At 46.3% G+C, this 13,886-nt stretch overlaps 1 protein-coding gene across 8 annotated transcripts in view; it reads right to left on the bottom strand.

Moving 5' to 3' along the window:
• The window catches only part of PPP1R12B (protein phosphatase 1 regulatory subunit 12B), an 880,212-nt gene that overhangs the window by 56,536 nt on the left and 809,790 nt on the right, over positions 1-13,886 (bottom strand). For 3 of the 8 annotated variants that reach the window (XM_086923135.1, XM_086923131.1, XM_086923138.1), the window contains one exon: positions 11,849-12,021. The exons of the other annotated variants lie outside the window; for them this stretch is intronic. In XM_086923135.1, coding sequence (XP_086779261.1) covers positions 11,896-12,021 — 126 coding nt within the window. In that variant the 3' untranslated portion in view covers positions 11,849-11,895. The remainder of the gene's footprint in view (positions 1-11,848; positions 12,022-13,886) is intronic. 8 annotated transcript variants of the gene reach the window in all.

Below are 13,886 nucleotides of genomic sequence, written 5' to 3'. Positions count from 1 at the left end.
AGTGGCCAAAAACGATTCATAAAAGGGGGTGGTGATGAACAGAGTGTCTGAATTAAGCAGACCACTCTTATCCAGTCCAAAGATCAGGGCTTGATCCATCACCGTTATTTATCTCACTGCACCATCCCAGTTCAGAACCTGGCTATATGCAAATCAGTCTGTCCCTGGCCCAGTGCATCATGGGAACAGGGCAGACTAAACTACCAAGCCAATTCTTCACCAGAAAGGATGTGGAAAATTAATACGGTTTGGTGAACATTATCTGCGCCATCTTCCCTTTGCCCCGATGCCACACTCTTTGTCGCACACACCCACCACTTCAGCTGCCTTGATCAGAACTACCCTCTGCACACCCCTGACCCCCAGCACGGCTCTTCACCCTCACAAGTACCCCCACGCACTGATCACTCCCGCTCTCACATGCCTTGCGCGTAAGCGGCAGCCATTTTGAGCACCATGGCCCCTCTGCCCCTCGCTGATAGCCAGCGCGTCTCTCACTCTCTCTTAGCCTCGCAGGCATCCCCCGCACGCTGACAACCCCCTTCCGTTCTCACATGCCTTGGGTCATAAACCCCTCTTCAGCGCAGCTCTGCCTCGGAATCCCATCCTGTTCCCAGCGCGACACCTCCCTTAATCCCTTTCATGGTCCCAAGTCCTTTGATACAAACCCCCTTTTTCCTGTGTGCCCGTTTGTCGCCCTTGTTCCCAGGCCGCCACCTGGCCCTGCGGATACTGTTTATCACACCCCCGTACAGTAGGAAGCTTCCCCCCTATCAAAAGACCCTCGAGTCGATCGAACATCCTTCACCCCATGAGATCCGATCAACTCCACACATTCCGTGAACCGGCGGAATGTCCAGCTGCGCGATAATCATCACCTGTTGTGACCGGGGTGGGGATTTCAACTGTAAACGTGTGGGAACGGGCTTGAAGCGGGGATTCCTAGGATGCCTTTCCGTACATCAAAGTATTGACAAATATGTGTTTCATGTAATAAAGCAATAAACCTGTGTATAAGAGGCCAGGCCTCAGAGATGCGGTTAGAGCACCTCGTGACGATACTTGCTGTCCGAATTGATGTGTTCTCCTCCGGAGAGAATAAACCCTCGTTTCCTGCCTTTCAGTCTCCAGCGCCTGCTTCTTCATTGATTAATATTTTGTGGGTAATAGAGGCGACACCGCCGGGCAACACAAAAGGGTCTTTTTGGTCACTGGCTGTCTAGCCACCCTTTTACAAATTGGCGTCCCAAGCGTGGGGCCCATCTGCGACTCGTGGATCCAGTGGGAGAGGTCCTGACGACAGAGTGAACGACTGCAACGATCGGGAGGTACCCTGTCCGATAGACCCTCGTCTGACAGCCGATCATCCAAACTTCACTGGTTCCGAACAGACCTCTCTCGAGTGATCTACGGTCCTGACTGGGAACCATCAGGACTGCCGCGAGGATTACGAAGAAAAGAGGACGATCGGGCGCTGGATTCGGAAGACAAGAAACTGTCCATACGGTCCGGGTAAGGTCGTGTAGACACGACGAATTACGAAATAATTGTTTGATTGATTGTAAAAAAATACTAGTATTACCCTTTGTTGATTTCTTTGGAGTTTCGCTGTCGGCAAACGGAGAAACAACCGGCTCTCCCTTTGCAAACAGTGAAGGATAGGTAACGCACCCGTCGTACCTATCTTTCTCCCCCACTGATTAATTGCCCCCCCCCCCATTGATTAACTGTTACGGATTATTTTCTGGAGATTCTCTGTCTGCAAACAGGAAAGAATAGGTTCCCTCTTTGCAGATAGCGAAAGGGTAGGTGACGCAGACCTTTTTGCGGGCCTACTTATTCTCCCCATTGACCATATTTTTGATATTGGTTCTTGAGGTATTCACTGCCTGCAAACAACGTAGAATAGAAATATTCTGTCTAGTCTTTGCACACAGTGATAAGATAGGTAGTGCTGACTATTGTCCCCATTGTGACCCGTCATGCCGGTCTTCTCCCCACTGATTGGTAGCTGGTTCAGCCCGGACCGTTTATTAGAGGTGGACCATCTAGCTCCGCTGGAAGGCACCCCTAATAAAGAAATGTTCACAAAGTATGGATTAATTACCATAGCCTATAGTAAGCTATGGCACAAGTATACCAAAGCAAATCAAGAGAAACAGTGTCCACTGGTAGGATCCTTCGATCTTGACAAAATAGAAACGTTAGAAATAGCCCTTCGTAGTAGCAAGACAACGCCTATTATGCTCGACAGTCTCGGTATGTGGCGCAAAGAAGCAATGCAACGAAAGGAAAGAGACGAAGTCAGAGTAGGTAAAGAAACGCGACAGGCGACCTTCCAAGCGTCTGGTAGGCAAAAGGAAGGGGCAGCGACGACACAGTTCCAAGGATTAGACACAAAAAGGGAACAGTGTAAAGGGACGTACCGACAGGACAACCCCGAGACACAACGACCCGAAAGTAACAACCCCCGACACTACGCGCAGGACGAACAGACTTAAGGCAAAACCAATGTGCTTTTTGTAAAAGACTCGGGCACTGGAAAGCCCAATGCCCGACTCTACGGAACATAGGTAAGAGCGGAGGGCCGACAGAAATAACAGGCCGGCAGAAAGGGAAAAGGCGCGAGACAAAGACGAATCAGACTAACACGGACAGGACGGATAGAACCACCAAGTTTGATTATGCCCGATGGCACAGATTTCGTCAGACCGATTTCAACGACATGTTTGAGTTCTGGGACTGATTACTCTCTGTTCCCCCCCCCCCCCCACTCTGAAAAACAAAAGCAATTACAGGCCTGTGTAGACAACGCCCCGTTAGAAAAAGGACTCAAGGAAGTCAAGTCTCTGTTATATAATTTAAGATTTAATTACGGTAAAGATAACACACAACCAACGATAAATAGAAAAAAAACTAGTAAAACATTCTTTAAAGTAAAACTGTGCTAATAGGAGCAATACAAAACATATTACGTTCACTCCGGAAGTTCCCAAAATGTAACAGGTCAACGGTCCCGCCCATCCGGAAGGTGAAACACACAGCACGTGTGGGGCGGGGCCTGCCGACAGCCATAGACCAAAGAGGTCGCCGGCGAGAATGTACAGGAGGCTCCACGGGCCCGGCATGAAATGGTCTTCCCATCCTCTCCTTCCTGGGGCGGCGTCCCCCGGGCCACGAGTAGGGAGGGGGCGGATGCAGATGACCCCCTCCCCCGTATCTCCTGGTCCGGCCATCGCAAATTCCTCCGCTGAACTGGTGCAGGGTGGGCTGGGAGGGAGAGGCAGCGCGAACGAGCCTCTCCCACCTCCACAGGTAGGAGGTTTCCCAGCCCCGGCCCGGCGCCGAAATCCTCCAGCCGGGCAACGGATATACCTGCGCAGCACAGAACATACAATGTCCGACGGACCTATTTCCGCAGCACAGAACATACAATGTCCGACGGGCATACCTGCGCAGCACTGAACATACAATGGTCCTCCAGAGTACTCGCAGAGTCAGGGGTGTAGGTTGGTCATCATGTACACCCCTGACTCGAAGGAACGGCGTGGGGTGCACTGGGAGAGGGAGGCGGCGCGAACGAGCCTCCCTCACCTCCCCAGGTAGAGGCGCCACAGCTGCATCCTAGCGCCCCGAGCCAATGTCCTGCTCCAACGGCACGATGTTCCATTTTTTTTTTTGCCCCAAAGAAGTCTCTGCCACTCTTGAAGACACGACGAAGGGCGGCTGCTGCAGGGTCTCAAAATGGCGTCTGGGCCCCCTGGAAGGCGGGTCTAGGCCGCTGGAGTAACTTTGTCCGGTATTGCAACTCGGGCGCTTGCCCGCCTGGGCACGAGCCCCCACCTCCGACAACATCCCCACAGCTTTGAAGATTCTACCAAAGTCCCAGGAGTCCTCGGCATTCACAGGCTTCTTGTGGGGAACAACTGCCTTGATCACTAGGGAAACGATCACGACATAGCCACAAGATGGTGGTGCTCTCGTGTCAGCACCAGCTTCAGTCCGAACCATCCAGAAACATTGTGGACTAACGAATTCGAGTAAGTTCCGGCTGAACCTCAACGTGACCCGGTAGGGAAGATTCTACCTCCCTCCCCTTTTGATTGACGGTCCACATTACCAGCCCCTCTGTTAGCACAGGTTTTTGAACTGCTGAAAAGGACTCTGGTGCAACCAACCCGGCATCGCCCAAAATGGCGCCGGTATCAATAGGAACTTACGAACACCGCGTGGTGGTCTTTAGCTAACAAGACATGATGTTCTGAGATATGTATGTGAACCTTTGTACACTTGACGAAAAAGGGAGGAGGGTTCACTTGGTGAACATTTGAAAGGATCCCGTTAAAATGTTGATTTCAATGTACGATTTATTATGATATTTATTGTAACCGATACATGACGTAGCTTATGACGCACGCCCACGGTATACATCTAGGAAATGTGATTGCAATTAGTCTGATTGTGTTTCAATTTATGAAATAAATACCCTCTGATCCCTCAATTATTAATAGACGTTTTTAGTTTCTTGCAAATAACTAAGTAGACGTTTTCCAATGTTTTTAAAATGCTGCAAAATAGCCCCCCTACTGTATGTGCTTCAGCCATCGCCGTGTCCGGCCAAATACGATTGCACTCACATATTTACTTACTGAACGATTATGCAAATAAAGGTTTTCCAAACTATGAACAGGTATCGCATACTTTTGTAAATGTGGGAATTGGCGGGAGGGCTATTCTGTGCGCAACCGTTTTGCTCTCTTTTTAAGGTTATTAGAAAATGGTTGTTCGGCCCCGGATTGATGATCGAATCTAAGGTATGATACGCTGCCTCCAAATGTGCGACTAAGCTCAGGAACTAACGCATGAAGAAGGACCTCGACTTCTGAGAATGGGTAAAGTGAAGCGGTGTGAATGTTAGAATGTTATAAAAGTAGGGTACTCGAAGGTACTAAGGAACAGGGTTGGCCAAAGAACTGATATGCCTTAGAACATCACAGCGTTGGGAATGATTTAAGGATCCCGATAGCTAGATACATCTACAAACCGGATACCTTGCGCTAGGCGCCCCTGATTTCTTTTTAGTGTTTCCCTACACACGATCTATACCACACTCGGACCCCCCCCCCTTTGACTTCAGAAACCAAGACCCTAGGGATTATATCCCGAGGAGAGAAGACTAGTATGTGGTAAGTAAAGAACTTCCGTGCCCGTACATTTGATATGCTCGAATGTTGTTCCCCCTCCCTTTCTTCCTTTTTCTCCCTCTACAGGTTACATTGGAACCACGACTAGGGTATAGTAAAGATCTGGGGCCACGCCATGTCCGATACATGAAGCGGACTAGCGCTACAAGACGGCACCTACAGACTCCCAACTCAATGCATGTCCTTATGTACCCGGCCTAATGCTCTTCCGTCCCAAACTGCATGCTTTCTACATTCTAACACAAACCCAAAATGTCTCATGTTGGGTAACGCACTGAATAGCCTAAATAGTACACGGCCACTCTCCATGTCTCACGTGTACTATTTAGCCTATTGTTGATCTCTCTCTCTCTCTATCTGTCTCTCTCTATCTTTCTCTCTCTCTCTCTCTCTCTCTCTCTCTCTCTCTCTCTCTCTCTCTCTCTCTCTCTCCTACACGCTTTTCACTCTTCCTAGTGACTGGCACCTAATTGGCGAACCACTACCCCTGGTGCACCACCTGATTGGCTCCAAATACCACAAGTATTTGCGCAAATTTGTCTTAAATAAAAATTACATCGATACCACGTTACTACCTCTCCCTTTCTGCTAAATATTGATGAAACCTAGATTGGCCGAAAGGAAAGGGACAGGTAAGACGACTAAGGTTCCCTAATCTGACCCTTTTTGAGGGAACTACTTGTCAGTGGCATCCACGATAAAAAATGTCTCTGGTAAACGCGACCTTCCCCGTCCCGAAATTATCTCAATACCCAAACAGTAATAGTGATCGAGACATCCCCGTTTTCCCAGAATGCACCCAGTTTTGTATCAGCTGCCCTGGACGAGAGTTTGAAAAATGTCCCTTGTCCCAGTTCGCTATGTTCCTAGCTGTTTTCCATTAGACCTTGCTCACCCCAAGGATGAGTTGAATAGTCATCGCAAGCCCCGAGTTTTTTTTTTAATAAAGTAGCCAGGTTGTAAGAAACTATGTAGAATTTAGAATAATGTTTGCGAAGTCAGAATTAAGTCAAAAAATGAAAGAACTTGTTGCAAGTAAACCCTGTTGAAAGTAAAATGTTTAGCCGAAAGATAGGATGCATTGATAAAATGAAAAATCGTTTAGCCTATGTTCATTCCTCAGAAAGATACCTATCAGACCATGGTAAATAGCACGTTGCACTTTTTCGTAAAATACAAAGCCCTGAAGAACGGCATAAGCTTCGTAGGACTCGTACTAGGAAAGTGGGTCTCTGCTAGAAGAATTGACGTGACTGTGATAAAATGCAATGAATAAGTATCAGACTTCGTTCCACGACAATGAATGTAATACCAACAAAACGCCAAAGAAATAGTAACGAAGGAAAGCTGTAGGGAACCCAGCAAACCTATCATCAATTATTTATACGTTGGCTGCAAAACCTCAATGTAACGGATGCTTACCCAGTTGCTTAGTGTTGGGAGAGAAATAGATTTATGTGATTACCTTCCTCTGCAAAATCTCTAAAGACTGTCTTTTCAAACTCATTTAAGGGTACCACTGTCGGAGGAGAAAGAGACCGGATGTGGGAGCACGCGGCCTGACTGCAGATCGTGGAACATCAAGCGACATTGGCCAAGGCGAGACCGCAGCAGTAAGGAGTCGCAGGACGAGGCACTGATTCTGACAGAATGAAAGGAAGGGGCTGACCTGAGGCCCCTGCTTTATGATCGACATGTGCCGAAAAGTCCCCGCTCTCTGGACCTGGTTATGGACCCGCCTGTCTAAAAATTTTCCGTCCCCCTGGTCTGTTCCCGATCTGGCCCTGCTCCATCCCCTCCTCCTCCGACCTACCATAAGGACTACTCACACACCCCCCCTCCCTCCACCTGAACTTTCAACATCCTCTAAATCCTACTGTACCATCCAGAGAAGGGTATTTCCTGCGTCAAAAGGGAAGGAGCTCCGACTAAGTAGACCACGAACTGTGTTAAATCTCAGAACGGTGACCTAAACACCACCAAGGGTCACCCCAAAGAGAAGCTAAACGAAGTCTGTGGTTCTGCCCGCTACCGAGCACCTTGAAGATGATGGAAGCAACAGGAAATACCCACTACAGAGACCCAAGGACAGACAGACTCCACAACTCAAAGACAATTGCACTCTTCATCACAATCCTTTTCTGTCTCCCTCTAATGACCACACTCTGGATTATGAAAGGAAATGCACCTGCTCCAAAACCGTAACGTATTTCTCCCACGAGGTCTGGCGAAACAAAACAAAGACACACTCCTGCCCGCAGACCTCCAACGGCTCAACCCACATGGACATTCCTACTAAAGAACGAATTGTAATGCAGGTGCTCAACAGTGCCAACAGAAGACGACAAAGAATGCTGAGAACTCACTAATAATGGTCCACGACCATAAGACACTGGAAACCCTGATTATTGTTTTCACTATGTCCCATTTCTCTCCCAACCACCATTGAATTGACTATGCTCCAACCGAGTACAAAAAGAACTTACTTACGTGGTAACCTATCAGTTCCTATTCCGAATGACTATAAGCATCTATGATCTGTACCCAACGCTCTCACTACATAATTTTTGTCTGATATTGCATTACTATGACTTTCCTGCAACGAGCTTAACGATGAGCCCGCCCACTAAGATGAAAAGATTTTAACAATGTGATGTTTATGTACAGTTCCTTCACCTGGGTTATCACTTCCTTACTTATGACCACCACAGTAGACATAGATAGGAAATAGGCCAGCAAGATGTCTTAGAAATGTTAAAGGGAGGACTGTGGAAAATTAATACGGTTTGGTGAACATTATCTGCGCCATCTTCCCTTTGCCCCGATGCCACACTCTTTGTCGCACACACCCACCACTTCAGCTGCCTTGATCAGAACTACCCTCTGCACACCCCTGACCCCCAGCACGGCTCTTCACCCTCACAAGCACCCCCACGCACTGATCACTCCCGCTCTCACATGCCTTGCGCGTAAGCGGCAGCCATTTTGAGCACCATGGCCCCTCTGCCCCTCGCTGATAGCCAGCGCGTCTCTCACTCTCTCTTAGCCTCGCAGGCATCCCCCGCACGCTGACAACCCCCTCCCGTTCTCACATGCCTTGGGTCATAAACCCCTCTTCAGCGCAGCTCTGCTTCGGAATCCCATCCTGTTCCCAGCGCGACACCTCCCTTCATCCCTTTCATGGTCCCAAGTCCTTTGATACAAACCCCCTTTTTCCTATGTGCCCGTTTGTCTCCCTTGTTCCCAGGCCGCCACCTGGCCCTGCGGATACTGTTTATCACCCCCCGTACAGTAGGAAGCTTCCCCCCTATCAAAAGACCCTTGAATCGATCGAACACCCTTCACCCCATGAGATCCGATCAACTCCACACATTCCGTGAACCGGCGGAATGTCCAGCTGCGCGATAATCATCACCTGTTGTGACCGGGGTGGGGATTTCAACTGTAAACGTGTGGGAACGGGCTTGAAGCGGGGATTCCTAGGATGCCTTTCCGTACATCAAAGTATTGACAAATATGTGTTTCATGTAATAAAGCAATAAACCTGTGTATAAGAGGCCAGGCCTCAGAGATGCGGTTAGAGCACCTCGTGACGATACTTGCTGTCCGAATTGATGTGTTCTCCTCCGGAGAGAATAAACCCTCGTTTCCTGCCTTTCAGTCTCCAGCGCCTGCTTCTTCATTGATTAATATTTTGTGGGTAATAGAGGCGACACCGCCGGGCAACACAAAAGGGTCTTTTTGGTCACTGGTTGTCTAGCCACCCTTTTACAAGGAGACAAGCTACCGGGGACCGGTTTCTGGCATTTCAGCCGTCTTCGGCCCGGCTTGCTTACATCCTGATGGTGCAGTGAGAAAGGGACTCATGTCTGAGTATACCCTGCCACACCTATAGTGGCCAAAAACGATTCATAAAAGGGGGTGGCATGCATGCGCAGAAGAAGGAACCAGGAAGTGATGATGTCGCCCGAGTCCCTCAAATCAACAAGCCATGACCGTTGCGACTGCCGTTTCGGTAGTTGCTATGACCACCATGTGACCATGCGGGCCCAATGATTGCTTCTCAGTAAGAGGATTTAACTGGATGACACCTGCCCGTTCGGTTACCTCCCCTACGGCTCGGTTAAGCCTGGGGTACCGACGGACAGGTGAGAAGAAAGGCGGGTCTGATCAAAGGTTTTCTAACTTGTACAGTACCGTTTTTACTTAAAAGAAAGGAGGTTCTGTGTTCTTGTTTGTTCTTGGTTTTATGGTTCCAAGGGCTCTTTGGCCAAACTACTTACATGACGAGAGCGCAAAACAAACATACATCTTGTGGTTTAGCAGTCACAACATATGGATTATAAACAATAATATTTACATCGTTATGATATAGAATGATAAGATGGCTTGTTAGGACATACGATCTGGTCCTTTATTGACATTTCTTTTAACGTTTATCTAGTTTTGAGGGGTCTTGGAAGGAGGCCATGGTCAGTATGGTTATTTTAGCGACAAGGTTTTTGGTGTGTAAGATGGGAGACTGGCATACAGAGATACTCACTCTGTTTGTGACTTGTGTTTACCCACAATACAGAGCGGGGCCTCATTCATTGAGCAGTTGCCAGGTGAGGTGAGGAGTACTTCCACACAAAGATGGGTAAGTACACATTTCTTAAATTTACTAGTTTAGGACTACTTTAGATACAATAGAGCAGTATATTGGGCATTATTGCCAGTATTAAAAGATGAGACATTGAGTGATAGAGTTGCTATGTTTTCTGGGTCACATTTGAAATTGTTCACTATCAATATTTACTTTTTTAGGAATGAACTCGAAATTCCTGTGATATCCGACAACCATTTATGACTCACAGGAACTGGGAGGGTGTTTCGCACCAATTGTTTAGTTGTTCTATTTGTTTTTGTACAGTTTTTATTACATTTGCAGTAGCATAGTAGTATATTGGTCCTGACGAAAGCCTGGTTTAATGATACCATCTTGTCTGAAACATGTAGACCTGCCAATCTATCACTAAGGATAGTTATTTTTTCAAACTGTCAGCACTTTGTTTTTAGATTTGACCCTAGGATAGCACCTATTAAAGATACTGAAGTGTTTTAGTAGTCAATTTTAACTTTTGCACATCTTTCACCTTTTTGCACTGCAAATCATCAGCACCACTGATTGCAACTTAACTGTGGCTGTATCGATCGCTGGTTATGAATTTAGTGCAGCTTCTCCACCAACTGGTGTGGGCTGCACCATTCATGCAACCCACAGTTAATCCCAGATGATGATGCTCTGCCACTGTGGTGGGCTGATGGGATTCCTTTTCACTCCGTGAGTGTGTGTTTGTTCTGATCCAGTCACTGAAGTTTCTCTGCTATTTTTTGTCTCCCTGTTTGTAGACCGGTAGTTCCTTTCTGTTTTTTCAGTTGTAGTATGGAGACAGGACACTGTCTGGTCTTTAAATATTGACTCCCTAAGACCCCCTTTTGTCAAAGATTTGGTTTATTTGTCGCCAATGTACCCAGAAACTTTTGTTGCAATGGGAAGAGCTGAGAGATCGGCTTCATGGAGGGGGACCAGTATCTAGATCCGGAGCAATCGAGACATCCATGTGACTTTTCTTGGTAAGAGTAGCGGGAAGAAGGCGATTACGTTTAGACTCATGTTTTTGCTTGGACTTTTGGACTTCAACTGATAAACCTTAGTGGGAAAAGGACCTCTTTCAATGACAGCCTCGGGAGCAAAAACGTGCTTGGTTCTGCTACAAGGAGTGATCCCGGCATCTACAAGCTTTCTCACTGTGTTCAAAGACAGACAGCGTGTCGTCATTGTTTCGGGTGGCTTCAGGTTCTTTCTAGTCCAGTCACATAACACTTGTCAGGTGGGGAACCTAAACATCAGAGGCATATTTAGTGGGGGGGTCTGCCACCATCATCTGCTTATGTCGGAACTTGGAAGGTATGAAGCCTGTAGTTTTAGAGGGAGACATTTACCTTGCAAATTGTATAAAGTTTTGCAAAAATACGTTTTGTCAAAAGACAGAAAACAAGGGAGTGAGCACTGAACCCGCGTCAAAAGGTGAGCAAAGAAAGGAATGAACATCAGCGCACTGGGGTATCGGCTATATGTGGCTCCAGTCATTTTCTGGGTGGGACAGAGTCGAAGGGGAGCTGCATGATGCCACCTAATGGCACATGATGGATTTGCTGACAAAAATCTCTGGATCCAGTTTGGTACCTGCCAGTAGTCATAAGGTGAGGAATACACAGTTGGAAATATCCATCAGAAATGTTTTTGCATATGTGAGTGCCACCAGCCGTTCCGTGATACTTCCCTAAAGTTTTTTTCTTCCAATGTGGTAGGAGGGCCACTCCTATTTGGGTCTTAATTACCCAATATTTTTGCCAGATCACTTTAACAGAGGTAGGCTGTAAGAATGTATGCCCAATAAATAAAAATGCCTTTGTAAATTTTTCCCATACAGATCTCCCTCTTCAATAAATAAACTAGAACCATTTAGAAAAAAAACACAGGAGTAGAAGTGGTGCATTCAGTCACAAGAGAGGAATGTTCATGCAGTGAATGTGGCTCCAGTTTTGAGAAGGAGAACAGGAGAGACAGCAAACAAAGCAGAGAATTAGTGTAAACCTGCCTGGAAGAGTAGAGTGAAGATGCAAGATGAAGAGGAAGGCAAGTGAGCTAGAGCTCCTCGGTCTCTGCTGCCTCAGAGAGCTTGGCTACCACTCGGGTCAGGGCCCTGTTCTCCGTCAGCAGCTGCTCGTTCATCTGCCGCAGTGCCTGAATCTGTTTCAACTGATGAAGATTCTGCGGAGGGTGAGGCATGGAGAGGAAGGATGGACAGACAGAGGGATAACAGAAAACAGGTAGAAGACAGAGAAAGACCAAGAAAAGGAAAGTGGGAGACGCAAAAGTGAATTAGTATTCAGGCACAGTCATAACAAGAACATCATTTAGTAGAAAGTGCAGGAAAAAAAAGTAGAGATCCATGGTCAGAAGAGCACCTGCCTACAAATTAAAAAGCCATTCGTTTTTAGACCCTACTTAATTATTCGGGAGGCCACACAGATAACATTGAGGAACACAAAATTCCACACCTTGTAAAGAAAACACATTTTATTTGCATTACATAGCGACTAACCAAACGATTATGATTCAAAGAGGAGCTTGGGATTTTGGGAGCTAGGGTTCTAGCTCAGTGTAGTGACTTAGTGTTGACCATCATCAAATAATACGCAGTAGTGGCTTCGGAGGAGAAAACGGGTTGAATATGATTCTTTGAGAAATACGTGAAACAACGGTTTACAAATAATCTATCTTAAAGTAAGCATGCTACAGAGAACACACCCTGCAACTGCTCTGTAATTTGCAGTTTTAAGGCTCAGGACATTACTTTTTCTGCTGATCCATATTTTATGATGGTAAAAGTAGTGAGTTAGTAGATCAGAACTGATCAATGAATCAAGCAGTTCACCTTCACCTTTACATTTTATATGTTGGGAAACAAGTCGATCAATGTAAAACAAGAGTGACATAAAACAGGAGGTAGGCTACCCCTCAAGAGCCTGTTATTTGACAAAAAAAAATTGGAACACAAAGTAGTCAGCCTTTCCAAATTCCATCAACAGGCTTTTTTGATTACAAATGTCAGCAGAGGGTTGATTTTGAATGCAGGGGTGCTCTGTAAGGTTGCTTATTAATGCCATGAAACCCCTTCAAAAAGAATAAGCAAAGTATGGAACGGTGACTGGGTGAAAGTTTAAAAATGGAGTTTACTCAGAGTCAAACTAGAAGAGAGCTAAAGGGTATTTTACAGAAATGTTATGAGGTGGCAATCCAATTGATTCTCTTTAGAGATGGAAAGGTCCTCTGTGGGAGACTCTATGAAAAACCTTTGGCAGCCAATAGGTCTGGTCATTGTTAGTTATGGTGTTTCTTCATTGACTGGGGAGTTTTTGCGTCAATGTGTGGCTGGTTGAGTGGGTAAATGTGAGAATAAGTAAAGGGTTGGAGAAACTTTGCCGCACGTGAATGGATGAACAAGTGAATGGCAGAGTGCATGGCTAGATGAGCACTTGCATCAATATTTGAATGCGTGTCTAAATGGATGGCTAAATGAATTGGTAGTAAATGAATGGCTTAATGAGCTTGCATGGATGGACACAGACAGGTTACAACAATCGTACAAGCTGTGGAATCAGAGAGCAGTAAAGCTTGAGATATCCACAGGTAGGCATCCTCTAAAACAGAACTCTTTAAACTGTGGGACATGCCCCTGAATGGGGCATAAATTCCTGTCAGGGGGTGCACAGACCATAAGTAAAATTTCGTATGTTGTTAGGGGAGAAAGACAATCAAAATACAGGTAAACTATTGATGTCAATGAAAGAAAACAGAGTTGGATATAGCCACATTGTAATGGGCCATAAGTAACTTTGTCAATCATTTCCTTGCCTGAAGAAGGTGTCAACGGAGTAAGGCTGCAAATACTCATCAAATAATTCTCCCCAATTTCTGATAAAAGGAAAACATATGGGCACTAGTAAGGATACCAAATTGCCAATAAAGTGTTGGCAATAGCATATATGTGACTTTTTTTTAAAGGAATAGCTAAACTTAACTGAAATGTGTGAATACTGTAAGCTTTCAAGTCGGCCTCATTTCTAGTGAAA

Source organism: Lissotriton vulgaris, chromosome 5, assembly GCF_964263255.1.
Source record: "Lissotriton vulgaris chromosome 5, aLisVul1.2, whole genome shotgun sequence".
Taxonomy (NCBI): domain Eukaryota; kingdom Metazoa; phylum Chordata; class Amphibia; order Caudata; family Salamandridae; genus Lissotriton; species Lissotriton vulgaris.
Note: the sequence above shows the minus strand (reverse complement) of the source record. Positions and strands in the feature narration are given on the sequence as shown.